At 45.0% G+C, this 21,162-nt stretch overlaps 1 protein-coding gene across 1 annotated transcript; it reads right to left on the reverse strand.

The window, feature by feature from the left end:
- Positions 1-9,354: 9,354 nt before the first annotated feature.
- Positions 9,355-14,933, reverse strand: LOC308349891 (antileukoproteinase-like; the record flags this gene model as incomplete). The annotated part of the gene is made up of 4 exons (XM_080814739.1): positions 9,355-9,386; positions 13,250-13,399; positions 13,796-13,957; positions 14,849-14,933. The coding sequence occupies 4 exons, from the start codon at positions 14,931-14,933 to the stop codon at positions 9,355-9,357; spliced, it is 429 nt and encodes a 142-aa protein (XP_080670865.1).
- Positions 14,934-21,162: the final 6,229 nt, after the last annotated feature.

Genomic DNA, 21,162 nt, shown 5'->3' on the forward strand with positions numbered 1-21,162 from the left:
GCACATTTCACATTTATCTTAACTTTGTCGTTTCCGAGGAAACAAGAAATCCCTTATCTGAAGCTTTGTACCCAGATTGGATTGGAAATCAAGGCTGCCTCTCTAATGTCAAAGTAACTTAGATCCCTCAGGTAAGAAAGGGATGTTTTATTCTTACAGAAACAATTTCAGGTACAGTTTCCGATAGTCTGTGGTTTTTAGAACGCATGTTTTCCTGGGGACTAAGAAAGCAATTGTCTTTATTTTTTTTTAAGATTTTTATTTACTTATTTGACAGAGAGAGAGAGAGAGATCACAAGTAGGCAGAGAGGCAGGCAGAGAGAGAGAGAGGGAAGCGGGCTCCCTGCTGAGCAGAGAGCCGGACGCGGGTCTCGATCCCAGGACCCTGAGATCATGACCTGAGCCGAAGGTAGAGGCTCAACCCTCTGAGCCACCCAGGTGCCTGAAAATGATTGTCCTAAAAAAAAAAAAAGAAATTACATATATTATGTGTTAATAAAAAGAAATAAATACATTAAATACATTAAAATGTAAAAAAACCAACAACACGATTTTTGTTCAAAGTGTGGGTCCTTCATGGCACATGATAGCTACAGGATGTCATAGGGAGAAACAGCCTTTGTTAACTCTGCAGCGAGATTTCTCTGTGTCGCTGCTCCCAGCCTGATGAATGGCTAAGCAGATTTTTACTTCTTAGTTACTTTTACTTTCTCATTAGAAAAACTCAGCTTACCCAAACAAACACAACACAAAATAGAAACATGTATATTACTATAGATATTAAAGACATTAAATTTGTGAAAAAGAAAACTTTGGACCCAGCTGTGCTGGCAAGTTTCACCAAGTATTAAAAGAAGAAATAATGTTAATTCTTACAAAAACTTCCAGAAAAGTCAAAGGAAAAGCTACACTTCTCAACTCATTTAATGAGACTAGCGTGACCTTAGTACCAACGTGCAGCAAGAACATTATGAAAAGGAAAGTACAGGCCACTTCCACTCACGAACACGGAAAAAAAAAGATCTTTAAACATTAGCAAACAGAATGAAATGATCTACAAAAAACGATAATGATCAAGCTGTGTTTATCCAAGAGATAGAAGGTGGTTTTTGCATTAGAAAAGCAATCACTATAACTTTTCACTCTAATATAATAGAGGAGGAAATCATGCGATCATCCCAATAGATGCAGGAAATGCCCTTAATAAAAATCCAGTGGCCCAGTCGCCAAACTGTGGAAAGAGCCAAGATGCCCTTCAACAGACAAATGGATAAAGATATGGTCCATATATACAATGGAGCATTATGCCTCCATGAGGAAGGATGAATACCCAACTTTTGTATCAACATGGACTGGACAGGAGGAGATTATGCTGAGTGAAATGTCAGGCAGAGAGAGTCAATTGTCATATGGTTTCACTTACTTGTGGAGCATAAGGAATAACACAGAGGACATTGGGAGAAGGAAAGGAAAAGTGAATTGGGGGGAAATCGGAGGGGTAGAAGAACCATGAGAGACTGTGGACTCTGAGAAACAAACTGAGGGTTTTGGAGGGGAGGGGTGTGGGGGGTTAGGTGAGCCTGTTGGTGGGTATTAAGGAGGGCACAGATTGCATGGAGCACTGGGTGTGGTGCATAAACAATGAATCTTGGAACACTGAAAAAATAAAATAAAATAAAAAAATTCAGTGGCCATCCAACTCTAAACTCTTAGCAAACCAGAGGTGCCTGGGTGGCTCAGTCGGTTAAATGTCCCACTCTTGTTTTCCACTCAGGTCGTGACCTTATGGGTGGTAGGATCTAGCAAGCCCCAGATCAGCCTCTGCTCATCAGGGAGTCAGTTTGAAGATTCTCTTTCCTTCTGCCCCTTCCCCCCCTAGCATTCTCTCTCCCCCTCTCTCTCTCAAAGGTAAATAAATCAATCTAAAGGGGAAAAAAAAAAACCTCTTAGCAAACCAGGAACAGATGGAAACTTAAGCTGATAAAAGGTATCTGTTAGAAACCTGACAGCCGTCATACTTAAAGGCAAAATGTTGAAGAGTTGGTTTTCTTTTTTTGAAAGCAAAAACACAACAGAGTTTCCTGTTATCACCAATTCTTTCAACACTGTGTCCCAAGTTCAGCCAGTGCATTAGGACAAGTAAACAAAACTAGAGTTATAAGAACTGGGAAGGAAAAAGAAATAAAGCTGTCATATCCAAAATGATAATGAAAAAAACCCCCAAATACCTGCAGATAAATTATTAAAATTAACCGGGAAGTTTATTAAGGTCCCTGAGTACAAAATCAATATTTTTTTAAAAATCCAGTATTGAAAAAATATATTTAATTAATTAATTAATTAAATTAATATAATTAAATATAATTATATTATATTTCTATATTCCAACAAGAAAAAATTGAAGATGAAACTTCTTACAGTAGCAGTAGAAAATCAAATGAATAGAGAATAAAACTTAGAAGTTCATGATCTCTATGTAGAAAATGGTGAAGCTTTATTGAGAGAAATTAAAGAAGATCTAAGTAGAAAGAGAGCTATACTATATTCATAGATTGGAAACCCTAATACTGTAAAGTTGTACTTTCTCCCCACATTTATTTGTAGAGTCAATGGGATCCCCATCCAAATCCCAACAGTTTGTTGACTTGTTTGTGCGCCAGTGTACACATCTTGCAGAAGCTGTTTTAAAAATTCATTTGGGGGGTGCCTGGGTGGCTCAGTGGGTTAAAGCCTCTGCCTTTGGCTCAGGTCATGATCCCAGAGTCCTGGGATCGAGCCCCGCATCAGGCTATCTGCTCATCGGGGAGTCTGCTTCCCCCTCTCTCTCTGCCTGCCTCTCTGCCTACTTGTGATCACTGTCTGTCAAATAAATGAATAAAACCTTAAAAAATTTCGTTTGGAAAACCAAGGGACAAGAATAGCAAAGATATATCCTTGAAGAAGAATATAAGAATAAGGTAGAAATACTTACTTTACAAGCTATTAAGATTTTTATAAAGTTAGAGTAAGTAAAATATTGTGATACTGGCCAAGGTTCGACTCAGACCAATGGTATATTAGTATCCAGTGAGAAGATGGAAAGAACACAGTGATGTGAACAGGACACACTGAATTTGACTATTTTTAGTAGTTACAGGGAATTGTCTAAAAGGGAAAGAAAGAGTAGGCTAAAGAAAACCTTGGAGTTAAGGAAGGGTAGTCACGGAAGGAACACGTTTTCGGGAGAGTGACTCCTCTCCAAGGTTAAGATTCAGACTCACTGGAGAGGGTGTGGTTGGCGGACAGGTTGGCTGGGTTGTCCCAGACCAGAGCTGGTGCACAGTCCTGGGCAGACGCTTGCTGGGGAGCTGGAGAAAGGCTCTGAGAAGCTGCCTGCTGGGGGTGTTCTTAGACTAAACTGGGAAGCGGTAACCAGCCAGTCACCAGGAAGCAAGCTCAGGCACCTACAGGACTCAGGCGTAGGAAGTCTGCAGGGTTAGCCTAGGAAGTGTTCTAGCAGCTGCCACTGAACGAACCTGCTGGGGGAACTCCACGGGCGGTGCTGTAACAGCACTCCAAGGGGTCTGACGGGTCAACTTGCTTCAAGTTTATCACGCGCCTGCTGCTTTGGCTAAGTCCCTCGGTCTGTAGCAAAACTAACTTTCCTTGAGATTTGAAGACCACTGGCCTTGAGGAGTGACGGACCAGACTTTCCCAGAAGATAAGGCCTGACCACATTCAAAAGCAGCTGCCGCCAATGCCAGCAAGTCATTCAAGGTCACATCAACATAGGACTAACCGCTGGGCACCTGTGTTTCCTCCCTTTCCACACCTTGCCCTTTACAACCCTCCGGCTTCCCCTGGATGGGGAAGATGGTCTTTGAGATGTTAGTCCACCATCTACCCAGGTTGCCAGCTTCCTGAATAAAGCAATCTTTCCTTTCTCACCATCACTGATCTCTCAAGTATTGATTTTTGAGTCGCAGGCAGCCAACCTGAGTTCGGCATTGGTTCTCTGTCCAGTAACACCACACACACACCAGGCAGCAGTGTAGAGGCAAGAAAAAGGAAAACACATCTGTAGCAGAAGAGAAGCCCTTTCTTCCTCCGATGCCTGTCCTGCACCCGACACTGACAGAGATGAACCGTGCACCAGCTGGCAAGGGAGATACGTTCCCAGCAATGAAGGATGGATTTGCAACTGAGAGTCAATATGTTGGAAAGCAGCAAAAACAGAATAGGATAAACAGTCCCCAGATAGTGCCCTATGTATATGCAGGAAGTCGATTTATGTCACAGGTTATTTTGCAAACCAGTAGGGGGAAAGAGAGACTTTTCAATAAATGCCCCTGGGACAAATATCCATATTCCGTATTTAATTTTTTTAATTTTATTTATTTATTTATTTATTTATCCACTATATTTATTTATTTATTTATTTATTTATTTATATTTATTTATTTTTATTTATTTTTTTTTAAGAGTAGGCTCCACACCCAGTATGGAACCCAACTCAGGGCTTGAACTCGTGACCCTGAGATCAAGACCTGAAATGAGATCAGGTGCTTAGTTGACGGAGCCACCCAGCTGCCCCATATCTGTATTTTTAAAAAAGAGAAAGAAGAGTAACCTGATCACTAGTCCTCATCACGTGCAAAATCAGTTCCAACTGGTTGTAGACTTAATATAAAAAGCAAAACTATGGGGCACCTGGGTGGCTCAGTGGGTTAAGGCCTCTGCCTTCGGCTCAGGTCATGATCCCAGGGTCCTGGGATTGAGCCCCACATCGGGCTCTCTGCTCAGCGAGGAGTCTGCTTCCCCTCCTCTCTCTGCCTGCCTCTCTGCCTGCTTCTGCTCTCTGTCAAATAAATAAATAAAATCTTAAAAAAAAATAAAGATTTTAGGATGTAACAGAGGATAATATTCTCATGACTTCAGTCTAGAGAAAGATTTTTTTTTAATTTCAAGTTTTTATTTAAGTTCTAGGTAGTTAACATATATCGTAAAATTGCCTTCAGGTGTAGAATTTGGTGATGCATCACTTACAGGTAACACCCAGTTCTCATTACAGCAAGTCACCCAGCCAGCCCATCCCGCACCCACCTCCCTCCGTCAACCCTCAGTTTGTTCTCCGTTGTTGAGAGTCTCTTAGGGTTTGCTTCCCTCTCTTTTTTTCCCCCTTCCCCTGTTCCTCTGTTTTGTTTCCTAAATTCACACACGAGTGACATCGTATGGTATTTATCTTTCTCTGACTTATTTTGCTTAGCACAATACACAGTTTCATCCACATTGTTGCAAATGGCAAGATCTCATTCTTTTGATGGCTGAGTAACATTTCATTGTATATATACACCACATCTTCTTCATCCATTCATCAGCCAATGGACATTTGGGCTCTCTCCATAGTTTGCTTATTGTTGATAATGCTGCCATAAACATCAGGATGCATGTGTCCCTTCGAATCTATATTTTTGTATCCTTTGGATAAATACCTAGCAGTGCAATTCCTGGGAGGTAGGGTAGTTCTATTTTTAAATTTTTGAGGACTCTCCTCTCTGTTTTCCAGAGTGACTGCACCGGTTTGCATTTCCACCAACAGCGTAAGAGGGTTCCCCTTTAGAAAAAGACTATTTAAAGAGGACAGAAAAATACTACTTATAGAAAAGTTGAACTGTTCTATAAAAAGTTAACTAAGTTTCACTACAATAAATTAAAATTTCTGTTTGACAAAAGATACTGTTAAGAAAATGAAAAGGCAAACCACAGGGTGGGGAAGATATTTGCCAGCAGAATATATAGAAAGAATTCCTACAAATAAATGTCAGGAATGATTGGTCTAGTAAAAAGATCTACCAAATACACAAATAGCCTCCTTACGCACAAAAATGAAATGCAAACGTCCAATAAACATCCTAGAAGCATACAGCCTCATTTACTGCTCAGGGAAATGCAAATTAGAACCAAAAATGAGATACTACTACGTATCCACCAAATCGGCCAACACTGAATTGTTTGGTAACACTGAGTTGTTTTTTACAAGGATCAGGAACAACAAGAAGAACCATCCACACTGCTGGTGACAGAGTGAGCTGGGGCAATTCTTTGGAAAGCAACTGGTGGTGATCTCATAAATTTGAGAAAGTGCATCGTTTCCGATGCAACAAACCACAATATAAATGCATTTACATGTGAGCAAGAGACAGGTACGGAAATGTTCATAGCAGCGTCATTCTAAATAGCCCCAATCAGCAAACAACCCAGTTGTCCATCAGTATCCTCTAGAATGACTGAAAAACTGTGGTGTATTCCTACAATTGGTTATAAATGTAAATGGACAGTACACAGCTACGCTCAACAACCTGAATGAACGTCACAGCATAATGATGAGCGAAAGCGTACAACTGCCTTGAAAACATTTATATAAAGTTCAACGTATAACTAAAAGCAAACAAGTGATTACCCCAGAAATTGGCTTACTGGTTCCCTTTGCCTGAGAAAGGGGATTATGGCTGGGAACGGGCACACAGGGGCTTCTAAGTCACAGCAAACATTTTTTTCATCTTGATCTGAGTGGTGTTTACATGGGATTTGCTTTACAACCATTCATTACATTTGCACGTTTTATGTTTTAGGCACTTTTCTCCCTGTGCCGTATTTTACAACAGGTTAGTTAAATATACCTAGGTGTTATGACTATATTGGCAAATTATATACCAAGTCTGTACATTGGAAGTATTGGAAATAAGAAGCTACTCAGTGAAAAAACTGGCGGGAAAAATACGGTAAAACCTCAGAAGTAGGCAGACACACCCCCTCGAAGAGAGCCTGAATGTGTTCTGTCACGTGAGAGGTTGTCTCAGAGTCATAAAAAGGAGCTGATCTGGAGCTGGCTTCTTTGTTAGACAAATTCATGTTAGGGGAACTCACCGGCTGGGGCCACAAGGTCAACTGAGAGACGGGATGTGGGGACTGGCACTTTCTCCTTTAAGGTCATTGGTTTCCCTGTGAATACACTGCGGAGACTGGATTAAATGATCCCTGGGCTCTCAACTGAATGAAACACAAAGGTGCAGTGTCCAAGTTGGGGGTGAGAGAAAGGAAGTAAGAAATGGATAAGAAGGGGTGCCTGGGTGGCTCAGTGGGTTGAGCCTCTGCCTTTGCTCAGGTCATGATCCCAGGGTCCTGGGGTCGAGCCCCGCATCGGGCTCTCTGCTCAGCAGGGAGCCTGCTTTCTCCTCTCTCTGCCTTCCTCTCTGCCTACTTGTGATCTCTGTCTGTCAAATAAATAAATAAAATCTTTAAAAAAAAGAAATGGATAAGGGATGGTGATGGGTCTCACCCTGGTGCAGAGGTGGACAGACCAAGGCTCAGAAAAGGGCAAGGTCCTGCCCACATGTTCACAGGACATCACGAGTGGGACAGAACCAGAGCCACAGTGCCAAGTGCCCCTTCTGACACCGCCAGCCTTTCTAACTTGGGGGCAGCTGGTGAGCTTGTTGCCGTTTCAGGCATGGTACTGAGGAAGGGAAGGCTGCCAGGTTCCAAAGAGGTTGGATCTGGCATTTCAGGAGCAATCCAAGCCCCATTCATCGGAATAGCACCTACTTCAGGGAGAGAATGTCCCGATTGTCCTGTCCTTCCCCACTCTGGCACTTCAGAACACTGGTCATCGCTTTATCTGTTCCCTCCTCTCTTGGCAAGGACCAGTGGGATTTCAGTGCAGTCCTAATGAGCTCACAGAGCATAGCTTTTCTTGGGTTCTAGGTAGGTGCTAACAGATTGTTTCCACCAAGCGTGGATCCCTGCCCTTGGAAGTCCGAGTCCTGTTTCCTAGTGCATTTCTGAGACATTTTAAATTCATGCCCATATCAGGGGTTTTACTTATGTCTATGTGTGTGTTTCTCTGTGCCTGTTGTGTCATTGTTCTATACCTGCTCACCACCTAAGCGGTGGTCCCCAGGCTGGCAGCATCAGGATACCTGAGAGCTTGAGACATATGGCAGCTTGGGCCCCATCCACGACCCACTGCCCACTGCCTCCAAATCTGCATTTAAGGTTCTTGTGCACATTAGTATTTAACAGCCTATCATGCCTGTTTGAAGATGCCCAGGAGAGCACGTACTTAATGTAGGCAAGAAGGTCTGTACCAAGAAAATGGGTGCATTGGTATTACAGTTCTGGATGTTTATAGGCACACTTGTGCATCTCTGTATGTAAGTGTGATATGTCTCTTATTCAAAGGTGGGCAAAATTTCTTGAGGGCTGACTGTCTCCAGGCACCCCCATAAGCACCTAACACAATCATTTATATCCTCTGCCTCATTTGATTTTCATAAAGGCTTTGCAGGGAGCAGACAGAGAGAATGATTTGTGTTGACAGCTTTAAAAATATCTAAACACTTTGACCCAATACATTCCACTTCTAGACATCAGTCCTAGCAGAAAAATCTGAAATAAAGAAAAAAAATGATTCACGTACAAAGATTGACATATGCATGTAATCTACGATAGAAATCAAGGACTGGGAACAAAGTGTTTGTCCTGTGGAGTTACAGAAATGATGACATAGCCTTGAAATGAGCAACAATGTGGCCATTAGCGGAGTTCAGCTGAACCATACTTTTCCTGTCCATCCAAGTGTGTGCTGTGCAAACGTTCATAGAGCAGATGGACGTGACCTCTGCTGTCATGAAGAGCAAGACATTTATGAAGTTTGTACAACACTGGGAGATTGTGTTATAATGTAAACAAAAAAAATCTAAAATTGTACATCAAGGGCACTTGGGTGGCTCCGTTCATTAAGCATCCAGTTCTTGGTTTTGGCTCAGGTCATGATCTCAGGGTCATGAGATCAAGCCCTGCTTGGACTCATGGGCTGGGTGTGGAGCCTGCTTGAGATTCTCTCTCTCTCTCTCTCTCCTTCTGCCCCTCCCTCCTCTAAAAAAATTAAAGAAATATTTGAAATTGTATATCAGGTTCAATCGCAATCAAGGAAAAAAATGCACTTGAATCAGAAAGAACAAGACACACCCTCCGCCCCAAACAGGGTTGCACGAGAGGTCCCATCGCTGCACATCCTCACCAGCACTTGCTGTGGTCAGTGTCCCAGATTTCAGCCACGCTAACAAGTGTCTAGAGTATCCTATTTTTATTTGCATTTCCCTGACGCCGTAGGATGTGGAGCATCTTTTCTTGTGCTTATTTGCCATCTGTATATGGTCTTTGGTGACGTGTCTGTTCAGGTCTTTGGCCTATTTTTTAATTGAGTTGTTTTCTTGTTGATTTTTAAAGAGTTCCTTGTATATTTTGGGTAAATGTCTTTGTTGGATGGTCTTTTTTACTATCTTCTTTAGGTCAGATGCTCTGAGAAATGGGTCAGAGGCAGCAATTTATGCGCAGGAGGTTTCCTGGGGAGTATTCGGAGAGGAACAGCCGTGAGAGGTACAAGAGGCTGGTTGTGTAGGAGAAGTGGATGTGGGACACAGTTACAACAAAGGCTCAGCCGATTCCACCAGGACCTCGGGAGTGGCAGGACCCCTTCAAGAGCTGTCCCTAATCGAACTGGGGAGCTCAGCCTTTGTGCCCCAACATCCACCAGTCAGCGGATACAGGTTCCCCAGGTTGCCTGGGAAGGGGGTGTACCCTCAGACATAGCACCTCCCTCTGGCCGGGGAAATTCCCAGGGAGGGACTCGGCTGTGAGCATCAGCCGCCAAGCCTCTCAGCGCCTGAAGGCCTGCCTGGGTGCCTCAGTCCTGTGGGAGGATCTGGACAGCACACCACAGCAACCACTATAGCATCTGAAAAACATAAACCTGAAAATAAAGAAAAAGAATGCAGGGCTTTGAGTCCCACCACTGACCTGCTATAAGATCTTGGGCACGTTGTCTCCGTGGACCTGTTTCCCCATCTGTACCCTAAGAAGTTGTTAGTGGACAGATGGTGTCTGACTTTCTAGTTGTGGCTGACTGGGACACTCCTGAGTCACAATCAGCAGGCAAGCAGGTGCTCTGGAAGGTGGCCGCAGCCACCAGAGAAGATGAAGCTAGGGCAAGGCCAAGAGATGGAGGGAGTTCGTGGACTTCAGGGAGTTCCTAGAACAGGATGAGGTTTTCCTTCCAGGGCTTTCCTTCAAAATCATTAGTTTGTAAAAAAGCAGAACAAAGTGGGACATTGGAAGTCGGCTGAACCATCCCTTTATTACACAAATGAGAGGTCATGCCCAACGTCAACACTGAGTCAACAGCCAAGCTGGGGACAACCACGGTTCCTGAAGCTCGGCAGGTGATTTCCCAATGCCCCTGCTGCCTGTACCTCGAGAGACTGAGTCAAGCTAACTTCCAAAAAGGGAGATCTATTTGAAAAGAATCAGGATGAGAGAGTATTTTCTCCATCCTTTTCTTAAGAATGGAAAAAACCAAGGGACAGGCAAGAAGTGACTGGGTACAGAGCTGTCAGTCAGTGTAGGTTAAGTTCAAAATGTATCCAGAGTCGGGGAGGGCCAGATGCTCTCTTAACACAATAAGGTCAGAATGAATAGACCTTATGTAATAAGATCAGATTCATAAAAACCCTGAGAGACTTGCAGGGAAGGATTAATCTTGTGGTCCAGATATTTGAGTTCAGATAAGCTGGTTGAGAATAAGCTTGAGCCAGAGTAGAAGACTGCCACCTTTTCCCCTTAACCACCACCCAAAAGATTGCTTTCTCCTTCCCCTCTTCCAGACCATCACTGCTCCACCACACAGAATCCACAGACACTGAAATTTGAGTCCCCTACAGCCCCACCAAAAGCCAGAAGAGCAGATAATGTACTGATACACGGTATTCCTGTAGTGAAGGGCTGGCACATTCCAGGAAAAGGGAACGTAGAGGTATAGGGAAGGGAGTTGCATAAGAAAGGAAAAGGATTCAAAGAGAAGGGGGAGAGCTGGGAAGGAAGGAACATCTGGGGAATCCTCCAGAGTTCTGGGATGATCTGCAGGGATATCCCCAAAGGCTTGGCACCCAGAGCAGGGGCAGGGACATCACAGTCCTGCAGTCTAAGAGAGCAAGGAGGTGAGAACCAGCCTCTCCTCCAGCAGCTCTGCCGGAGCTACAGATGGAAATGCCTGGGTGAGAAGGTCTAACCCTGGTCAGGGTCTATTGCGCATAAACTAGCATCAGGGAAGTTTTTGACCTGCAACTGACCATCTGGCCAGAGAGAGGAAAACTGAGGTTTCAGATTCTTCTCACTTCATTTCCCACCCCCAACCCCACCCAGAGATGGACTAGAAGCACTTTCATAGGGGATCCATGATGAAATGAGGCATCATGAAGAACCCAAAGGCAAGAAATGGAGCAAGGCCATCAAGTGGGCTGACACTGGACTCCAAACAGTGGTCAGGAACTGTACCATTCATGTCACACACGATTTCCAAATCTCAGTGCCTTAACCCGGTACACATGGGTTGTTTTGTTCCTGGCATAGTCCCCAGCAAGTGCAGAGGATGGCTGGGACCCACCCAGAAATTCACAACCCCAGGCTCCTTCCTCCAGGTCCTTGACATCCTCTCCATGGCACCCGCAGATGCTGAGTTTTATAGACCAGATCCAGAATGGAACACATCACTCCCACTCCCATTTATTTCACTGACCAGAGCGTACAACCCACTATACTCAGTTGAAAAGGGAGGTGAACAATTCAGCCTAGCCACGTGCCTGGGGAAAAGCAGACACCGTGGGTACTGGTGATCGCTAAGGTTAGTTATCTTTAATGGCATCTGTCTCTCTCTGCAGGATCTTTCCTTGGAGTAGTTCAGTTTTTCCAGATGAGGATCCTCTCACTCTCTACCTGATGGCTTTACGCCTGATTCGGGGATCCCTGCAGCTAGGTTGGGAGTGAGGGTGAGGTGCCGGGGGACCTCACCGTTCTTGAGCAGCTTTTCACCTCCTCCTGTCACCAGGTGACAGTCGTTGGGCTCCTCAGTTCACATGTTATGCTTCTCATCCTCAACTCCACGAACTTCACACTGCTATTCTCCTCCCCATGTTACAGATAGCAAAACGGAGGCTCAGTGGGACAAAGTCCCACAAGTTTGTCCCAAATTACAGAGCCAGTAATCTACAGACTCAGGATTCAAAACCGTATCTGCTTGGCTCTGAAATGTTCTCTTTTTTCCACTTCCTTGCTTAGGAGAGAAACCCCACACATGCACACATGTCATTCTTCTCCTCACCCCTCCTATCCTAGATCAGATGCAATGAGTCAAGGGAAGATGGAAATGCAAAGAAAACATTGGGTCTTTATTTATTCACGAACAAACTGTCATTTCCTCCTGTGTGCCAAGACTCACATTGGATGCTGGGCATACACGGATAAAACAGACCCAACCTTAGCGCCCTGGAGGTGTTCGTCATGGAGCCACACCTGCATCAAGACACTTTCATTTTTCTTGGTCTTGGGGAACAAAGGAATCCTCAGACCACACGTACTGGGAAGTCCTAATCCTGTTGAACTGGCAAGAATACATCTGTGGAAAGAAAATAAAACAGAGCCTCACCAGAGGAACAATCCCAGGGACTTTTACTTTCCTCCCAGTCAGAGGGTCCCCTGTCAGTGGGCCCTACATCCCTTGGGATAAGAAGAGAGAGAACACGGGGCTTGAATAGTCAAAACAGTACTGGTCTTTGACCTAGGAATCAAGAACAAATCCAGGTTGTTCTTGGACTGCTCCCAACTTCATTCTGGTAAAATGCAGGCATTGCGCTAGATCATCCTGGAATGGACTCTCGATCTGGGCATCACACCGGGGTTTCCTGTGGTTCCAGACAACCTAACCAATCAAGGCCATCACCACAGCAACACTCTCTCCACGCACACAGCACTTTGCTTTTACATTTAGTATCTCAGTGGATATACTTGTGTCCATTTTACAGCTGGGGACACTGAGGCCAAAGAAGATGCAGTCAGTTGCTCAGAGTCCCACGGTGGGTCAGAGGCAGAGGTGATGTGAAAAGATAAAATTCTCACCTGTTTTATCATAGCTCCTTTCTCCTTGCTCATTCCAAGAAGCCTTTCCTCCCAGGGCCCAGCACTAGCAGTCACTCATATGTGACCCTGGGAACAACTTGCTTAGGAAACTGGGGATAAATGGTGTTGAGGGACAGTGGATCTACTTGGCGGGGGGGGGGGGCAAGTGGTGCAAAGGAAGATTCCAAGCAACTTCCTCATTCACACAGCGTGGCACCCGGGTAGGACACTGGGGATGTGGCTCTGTACCAGACCTTACCTTTCACTGGCTCGACACAGGAATTCCCACACACCCCCTTGCAGCACTTGAGACTGTGAAGGCAGTGGCCGTCATTCAGGCAGAAGTCTGTGGGTTTGGGCCTCTTGCACTTGTCAGTGACCACTGGACATTTCCCAGGATTGACCTTAACTGGTGAGAATAGGAGCACAACTCAGAGGCTTGCCCCCTAGACAGCACCCCACCTCCTATCCCATCTCTAACTCGTATATGCCAATCACTTCCTCTCTACCTCGGCACCCAAACTGAGGCCAGTGTGTGTCCTGATGGAGTGCCTGTTCCACCAAGAAGACCCCAACCAGTGTTGTAATTGTCCAACAGATGGTGTGACTCAGTAGCTGAATGAGTGGCTAACTCATTGACTAGCTCACCAGTTCATGGACTGACTCACCGAGAACAGGAGTTAGTCAACCATGGTTTGGCCCCATCCTCCAGCCCAGTTTTGGGGATCCCCCACTACTTCTCCAAGATGTGTGTCCTCAAGCTAAAATCCCCCTGGTCCCCTCTTCCCGGGCTGTGTTTCCTCACCGGGCTTTGATGGGTCTACAGGATCCACACATTTGATGCCACAATATTCACGACAGCATTTCTGCTCCTTTGGACACTGCCAGTCGCTCTGGCACTGAGGGGGTTCAAACACAAGGCACATCACAGGAGGCGTGAAGGGACAGGCTCCATGCTTGGCTTTTTCTAAGGGTGAGAACAAGGGAGGAAGAGAGAGCTGATTCTGAGTCACAACCACAATCCTGGACAAGGAACCAGCTTCCCAGGAGGGGAGAAAAACCGAACTCAGGCAGCCAACCCCAAAGGAAGAGAGGGAGCTGTTGGGGTTCCAGGCTGAAGGCAGGTGTGGGGCGGTGCCGGGCTCAGCCAGCCACTCAGCCAAGAGGGAGTCAATGCAAGAAAGAAGGTATAGATGGTGGGGCACTGGCAAACGTTTTTAGAGAAGCCTTTGGGCATTTGCCAATTTCCATGGTGTGAATATCGCCACTGTGGCTGATTCCAGGTTACCAACGTGATATCCACTGGCTCTCAAAAGTCTTGAGAGTGTGACCTTCAGCTGTTGTGAACAGTATAAGCCAGCTCCAGTACACGGCTGGACAGAGGTCATGGTCAGGTGTTCCTGGCCCACCGTTCACTGTGAAGGAGGTGAAAAGGGACCGCCTCAGTAGGAGAGGCAACTCATCAGGACAGATTGCAGATCAACTCGCAAGTAAATTGACACAGAGTGACCATTAAAAAAGAAACAGTAAGAGTAAAAGAGAACATTTTGGAAAATGAAATAATGAAAAAATGGAATAATGTGATGGAGCAAAGACCAGAGAAGGAGTTGCAGAGAGACAATGACAAGCGATACAGAGGCTAGGGTTACGGGGTCCTTCTGGGGAAAGGTGGGTTTCTGGATGCTCAGGAACTCTTAGCTGAAGTCTTCAGAGAGGTGCCGGAAATTAGGGGCCATGGGCCAGACCATGGGAAAGGTGACTTCAAGGTCAGCTCCTGGACTAAGAAGAAGCAGCTACCACCATGCTGAGTCATCAGGGACCCTGGTACCTGGATATGTCCAGAAAGACTCCAACTCACCTTTGTTAGCATCTTCCACAGCCCAGGACGTGAGGATTTGGAGGGCAAGGAGCACCATGAAGGGGAGGAGGCTGCCGGGTTTCATCGTGACAGCAGGTGGGGGCGGTGGTGGCCAGTGCCAGCCTTTCCCTTTATACCTCCCACGGAGGGTGTGGTTCCTGTAGACGTGCCCAGGGCCCTCCCCGCTGTTCTGTCCTAAGCCGGAAATTCAGGGGAGGACAGTAACTCCACCACCCAGAGTATTGATGGCAGGAGCCTGGGGAGGGATGCATGGAACTTGGAAGGGGAGGTGTCCGCAGGCTGGTCAGGAGACCATTCTGGAAGCACCTGCCTTGGGACTTTGCAGAGGAGTGGGGGAGGGTCCCAGAGGGGAATGTACAGGACAGAACTGGAAGTCATTACAAAGGAGCCTCTCTGTGTGCCTTAACCTTTCCACACTCCTAGACTGGCTGCCAATTACCCAGGGTCACTCCCTCTCCTAGACTTCAGGTGACACCTTCACTTGCTGACCCCAGACTTGTGTCCACATAATACCCGGAGTTCTGGGCACTCTGCCAATCCCACAGGGTTTTCTCAAAGAGTCTGAATGGCATGACTAGTGAAGAGGGGAGAGCAACCCAAACCACTTGGGGCCTCCAACTTCCCAACTGTGAGGTGGGGGTAGCGCAACCTGCCTGGGTCATTGAGCAGGATCAGAGAGAAAGGAGGTGGAAGGGCATTGAACAGTGAACACACACCCCTTAGCGACGGGGGGAGGTGAAGTGAATGCGAAGCTACATCGGAGCCCCTTTCCTTGAGATGAACCGATAGGACTCTTTCCAGCAGTCAGCTGGACGGCCGGATAAGCAAGGAGTGCAAGGAGTGCTGTTTGACGTGCTCAAAAAGTTTTCCCACACCCCAAGTTACCCCCACTGTGCTTTCATAATTATAACGAAGGTTCTCATTAACCGAGCATTGGCTACGTGGCAAGAAGTTTGAGTGGAACGTTTCCAAATATCAAAAGGAAACCCATTAAGGTGTAACCAAGAAAAAAAATGCAGGGGATAGAGAAGCCAGAACGTAGGGGGAAAATGAAGGGAGCCACCACAATGCGGTGACAGGAGGTCCGAGAGGGACAGCAGAGTGCCAGAAACACAGTGGGGGCCAGTCCAGACCGGAAAGGGCCCCAGGGCTCCAGGAAATTCATCTTCTGAAAGGTGAACTTAACAGCACATTTGGCACATATGAACATGGGGAGGAGGTTTTGACAACACAATAAAGAGTTTGTGGTTGAACAGTGGTATGTACGTAGAAAACCAAGCAAACATAAAACTTGACAATTTTTCATGACAAAGAAAATAAATAGTTGTGCCAGAAAGGAAAAGTAGTTTGGTTTATGACCTAGTTCAGCTGTGACGAGGGTCCACAGAGTCATGTTAAGGTAAATAAGAGTCCTGATCTCACCAAATTATCACAGAACTAACTCTCTCTCTCTCTCAAATAAAAAAATAAATAAATACAGCTTTTTAAAAAATGGGCTGCCTGGGTGGCTCAGTCCGTTGAACATCTGACTCTTGATTTCGGCTCAGGTCATGGTCCTGGAGTCCCGGGATGGAGCCCTGCATTGGGTTCCATGCTCAGTGGGGAGTCTGCTTCTCTCTCTCCTTCTGCCCCTCCCCTCACTCATACTCTCTGTCTAAAATAAATTAATTAATTAAAGAAAACCTGTCACATAACTAATGGGAGGGAGGGCATGGAAGGGTGAGGCTTAGTAAGCTGTTTGTCACAAGTTTTGTGAGATTATGTGACTCTTGAGTTTATCTGCATGTATCACTTTGATAAAAATAAAGATATTTAAAAAGAAAGCCTGTTATCTCACTTAGCTTATCATGAAGATGTACAATCATCCAGGTAAAGCACTAAGCATTATTCTCCTTTCAGTAGGATCCCTGAGGACATAAGATTCTGTCTCCCAGTTGGGAGCCCCTCCCCCGTTCCCCATCTCGCCCTGCCCTTGGCAGTCTCTTCATGATGATCACTGAGAATGGTCAGTGCCAGTTCATGAAGATGTTTCTCCATGAGAACATAAGATCCTAAATAGGACAGACTGTGTGTACATGGTCTGTAAAAGTCACCCAATTTAGTGTGTGGTTCTGAGTTGTCACAAAGGCGTGCAGCCCCACAACCACCACCTCAACCAAGAGAGAGAACCGTTCCATTCCCCTCTTGAAATTCTCATGCACCCTTTGGAGTCGATCCTGTGGTCCACCTTCAGCCCCTGGCAACAACCGATGTGTTTCCTGTCCCTATAAATTTTGCCTTTTTAAAAAAATTTATTTATGTGTTAGAGAGAGAGCGAGCAAGCACAGGCAGACAGAGTGGTAGGCAGAGGCAGAGGGAGAAGCAGGCTCCCCGCCGAGCAAGGAGCCCGATGTGGGACTCGATCCCAGGATGCTGGGATCACGACCTGAGCCGAAGGCAGCCACTTAACCAACTGAGCCACCCAGGCGTCCCTAAATTTTGCCTTTTTGAGGGTGTTCTATGAGTGGGATTGAACAGGCCATGACCCGTTGAACCTTCTTAACACTTAGCAGAACATCTATATTCCCGGGAGTTTTTTCTATGGCTAAGCAATAAGTTATGGTGCCTAAATGGGGTTTCTCTTAATCAGATGGTGGCCCCCAAATGTGGGGTGATAAGCAGGTGGAAGCCGATGGTATGGTGGCAAAAGAATTCACCCACAGCTGAGCAAAGGAGATAGAAGAGTATTGAATTACACCACAAGGGATCATTGGGCAGGACAGCAGAGGAGAAACTGTCTGCCAATGGGTAGTGGGTGGGGGCTGCTTTTAAAGGAGGGGGAGATGAGGAAGTATGGCCATGTATGGAATCTTCCCTCTTTTGGTAACTGTGTCTGGTTGTAAGTAATGCATTGGTTACTCAGGGCCTATGGATATTCTGAGGTGGGTCACCTGATGGGTCTGTCTGGATTCCACTGCTCAAGCCTGTTTGCTTAAAAGGGGCCTTTGCAGAGACGTCCTGGTTTGTTTATGCATTCCCCAGTTGGAGGATTTGGGTGGTGCTCCCAGTTTTTCATGATTATGAATTAAACTGTTATAAGTGTTTATGTATAGGTTTTTGTGTGCATGTGGTTGACATTTCTATTGGGTAGTATCTAGTGTAGGATTGATAGGTAAGGTGGTAACATACATTAACTCTAATAAACTGCCAAATAATGTCCAGAGTAGCTGTACCATTTTGCATTTCCACCGGCAGGGGATTCTCATCAGAGCTCTAATTGATTTGCATTAGCAACAACACTTGGTATTGATGTTGTGTGTGGTATGTGTGTGTGTGGTTTTGTCTGTTTGCTTGCTTTTGGTCATCCTAATAAATACATAGTGTATGAAATGATTATTTTCATGTGCTTATTTGCCACTGTACGTATTCTTTGGTGAATTGTCTGTTCAGACCTTTTACCCATTTTTATTGGGTTGTTTGTTATTGATTTTTGAAGTTCTTTATATATTCTATATATATATATTCTATATATATATATATATTCTATATACAAATACTTTATCAGATATGCATTTAGCCAATAGTTTTCCAATTGGTGGCCTGTCCTTATTTTCTTAACAGTGGTTTTCAAAGAGTAGTTTTTAATTTTGATGGGATCCCACTCATCATTTTCTTCTTCATCATGTTTCTGGTGTCATATTTGAGAAATCTTTGCATAACCCAAAGTCACAAAGATTTTTCTCCTTACATTTCTTTCTATAGTTCTAATTCTTGCAATTGTGTCTGTGATTGATTTTGAGTTAGTTTTTGTAAATGATATGAAGTATGGATCAAGGTTCATATTTTTATGCATGGATGTTCAGTTGTTCTGGTATCATTTGCTGAAAAGACAATTCTTTTCTCCAGTGAATTCTCTTTGTACTTTTGCCAAAGTCAGTTGATTCTATGTGCATGAATCTCTTTTTACACTCCCCACTGATCTACCTGTCTGTCCTTCGGCCAATAGCACAATGCCTTCATTACAGTATTGCTAGGGGCTGAATGTTTGCTTTTCCTCAAAATCCCTCAGTTGGAGCCCTAATCCCAATTGTGGCGGTATTAGGAAGTGAGGCCTTTGAGAGATGCTTAGGTCATGAGGGTGAACCTTCATGAATGGTATTAATGCCTTTATAAGAAGAGATATGAGAGAGATGATCTCTCCCACTCTTGCTCTCTCTGCCATGTGAGGACATAGTAAGGAGGTGTCTATCTACAAACGAGTAAGAGGGCTCTTGCCAGATGCCAAATCATCCAGTGCCATGATTTTGGACTTCCCAGGCTCCAGAACTGTATGAAATAAATTTCTGTTGCTTAGGTCACCCAGTCGGTGATATTTTCTTTTTTTTTTTTTTTTTTTTTTTTTTTTGGTGATATTTTCTTATAACAGTCTGAGCAGATTAAGACACAGAATTTTATAGCAAATCTTGATTCCAGCCCAAATTGTTGTGGCTGTGGTTTACCATTAGGCTTTATCGCTGACCCTGGCTGTGCCCTGTCCATAATCTCAGGGTGCTCACCATCCCAGTACCTGCCAGTGTCCTTTAATAGAAGCACCTGGGCTACCCTGCCTGAGGATTTTCTCTCAGCCCAATTCAGGGGAGCTAAATGCCAGCCAGTGACAGATGGGAGCTGGAGGATAAATACCCCATTTTTTCCACCCTGGATGGAAAATTCCAAGGCAGATTCTATACTGCCTTCCAGAATTTTCCAAAGGTATAGAGCTCGAATTGCCCATACCAGCAATATTCTCAGTACTGCACCCTTTTCAGTTTCCTTCCACCTGGTCTCACAAACCTATTTTCTGAATAGTGTTCCTTCGATCAACTCTCAAGTAAATTACTTGTCCTCAAACTATTGCCCCAGGGTCTTGCTTCCAGGAGAACTCAACCAAAAAGATATATCCCAGCACCCAGCTCAATGACTGGCACGTGTAGACTGCAACTGTCGTCAGAGAAAGACAGTATCTCTTTGTTTAGTTCAGGAACCTGACATGGTACATGTTGAATGAATGAAACAATGAATAATTCACTGAATGAACTAAAGAAGGAAGCCAGGAAGAGCCATTAGCTAAGTTTTGATCCCGCCTTCCCGATTCATGGTAGTCCTTGGGGACACGCATTCATGTCCAGGTTTGTAGTGTTCCTTTCTTATATTTGGAAAAGGTTCTCTGAAATATGCCAGCAATCTCCAAGGGGAATGGAGGATCCCTCCACCATGAGGCCGGCCACTTGAGATGGTGGGCTGGTGCTGACAAGTTGATGGTGGTCATCAGGACAGAAACCTACTGGACTGAGCCAGAAGACAGAGATTGGGAAATGGGGTAAAAATAAGGGAGGGTTGGGTCAACCGCACCCTTCTCTACCAGTGATCTCCTGGATAACAGTAGCTGTCAGATCTCCTCCCACTAGAAATGAGCTTCACGGTTGATTCCTTCCTACTGGGGTTTTCCCTATGCACCTCTTCCTAGATAGATCTTCTGAAACTTACAGAAGGTTTGAATGTTCTCTCAACCATCCTGTTCGTCCAACTCATATCTGTTGAGTCTATGGAAATAGACTTGCACAATCCTATGCCATGGAGACTTTAATGCAGCACTAAGTACATGGATATTAATTATATCATGATTATTTGAGTGCTTGGATATATTTTTGGCCTCCTAAATAATCATGTGTGCAAATTGAAAGAGAGCATCAGTTTTCATACACCAATTGATAAAAGTTTAAAATCTGCCCATATATTATCATTACCCTTCAAGGCAATAGATATTTTTTTAATTTCAATCTGAGATGGATATAGATACAAATATGGGTAGAGATATTTGAAGCCCTTAACAGCTTTTCTCAAACGGGTTCCTCTGTGAGAGGTTAAGGCCATGGTGTCTAATAGTCACGAGAGCTATTGGACAGAGGACTGGTTCTGAACTCAAGTTTGGCTGCTTGCCACTTGAAAATCGATACTCGAGAGTCAAATGATGGTGGGAAAGTGGAGTCTGCTTTATCTGGGAAGCTGGCAACCTGAGAAATGGTGGACAAATGTCTCAAAGACCATCTTCCCAGTCCAGGGGCAGCCGGAGGGTTTTAAAGAGGAAAGCAGGGAAAAAAGGAGGGGAGCTCTGTGCAGGAGAAGAGGGTGCCCCAGGCTATTAGTCCTATGTCACCGTGACCCTGAACAGACTTGCTGGCATCAGCGAGGGCTGTTTTCAAATATAGTCAGGCCTTATCTTCTGGGAAAGTCTGGCCCTTCTCTCCTCAAGACCAGTGGTCTGCAAATCTCAA

Source organism: Martes martes (assembly GCF_963455335.1).
Source record: "Martes martes genome assembly, chromosome: 9".
Taxonomy (NCBI): Eukaryota; Metazoa; Chordata; class Mammalia; order Carnivora; family Mustelidae; genus Martes; species Martes martes.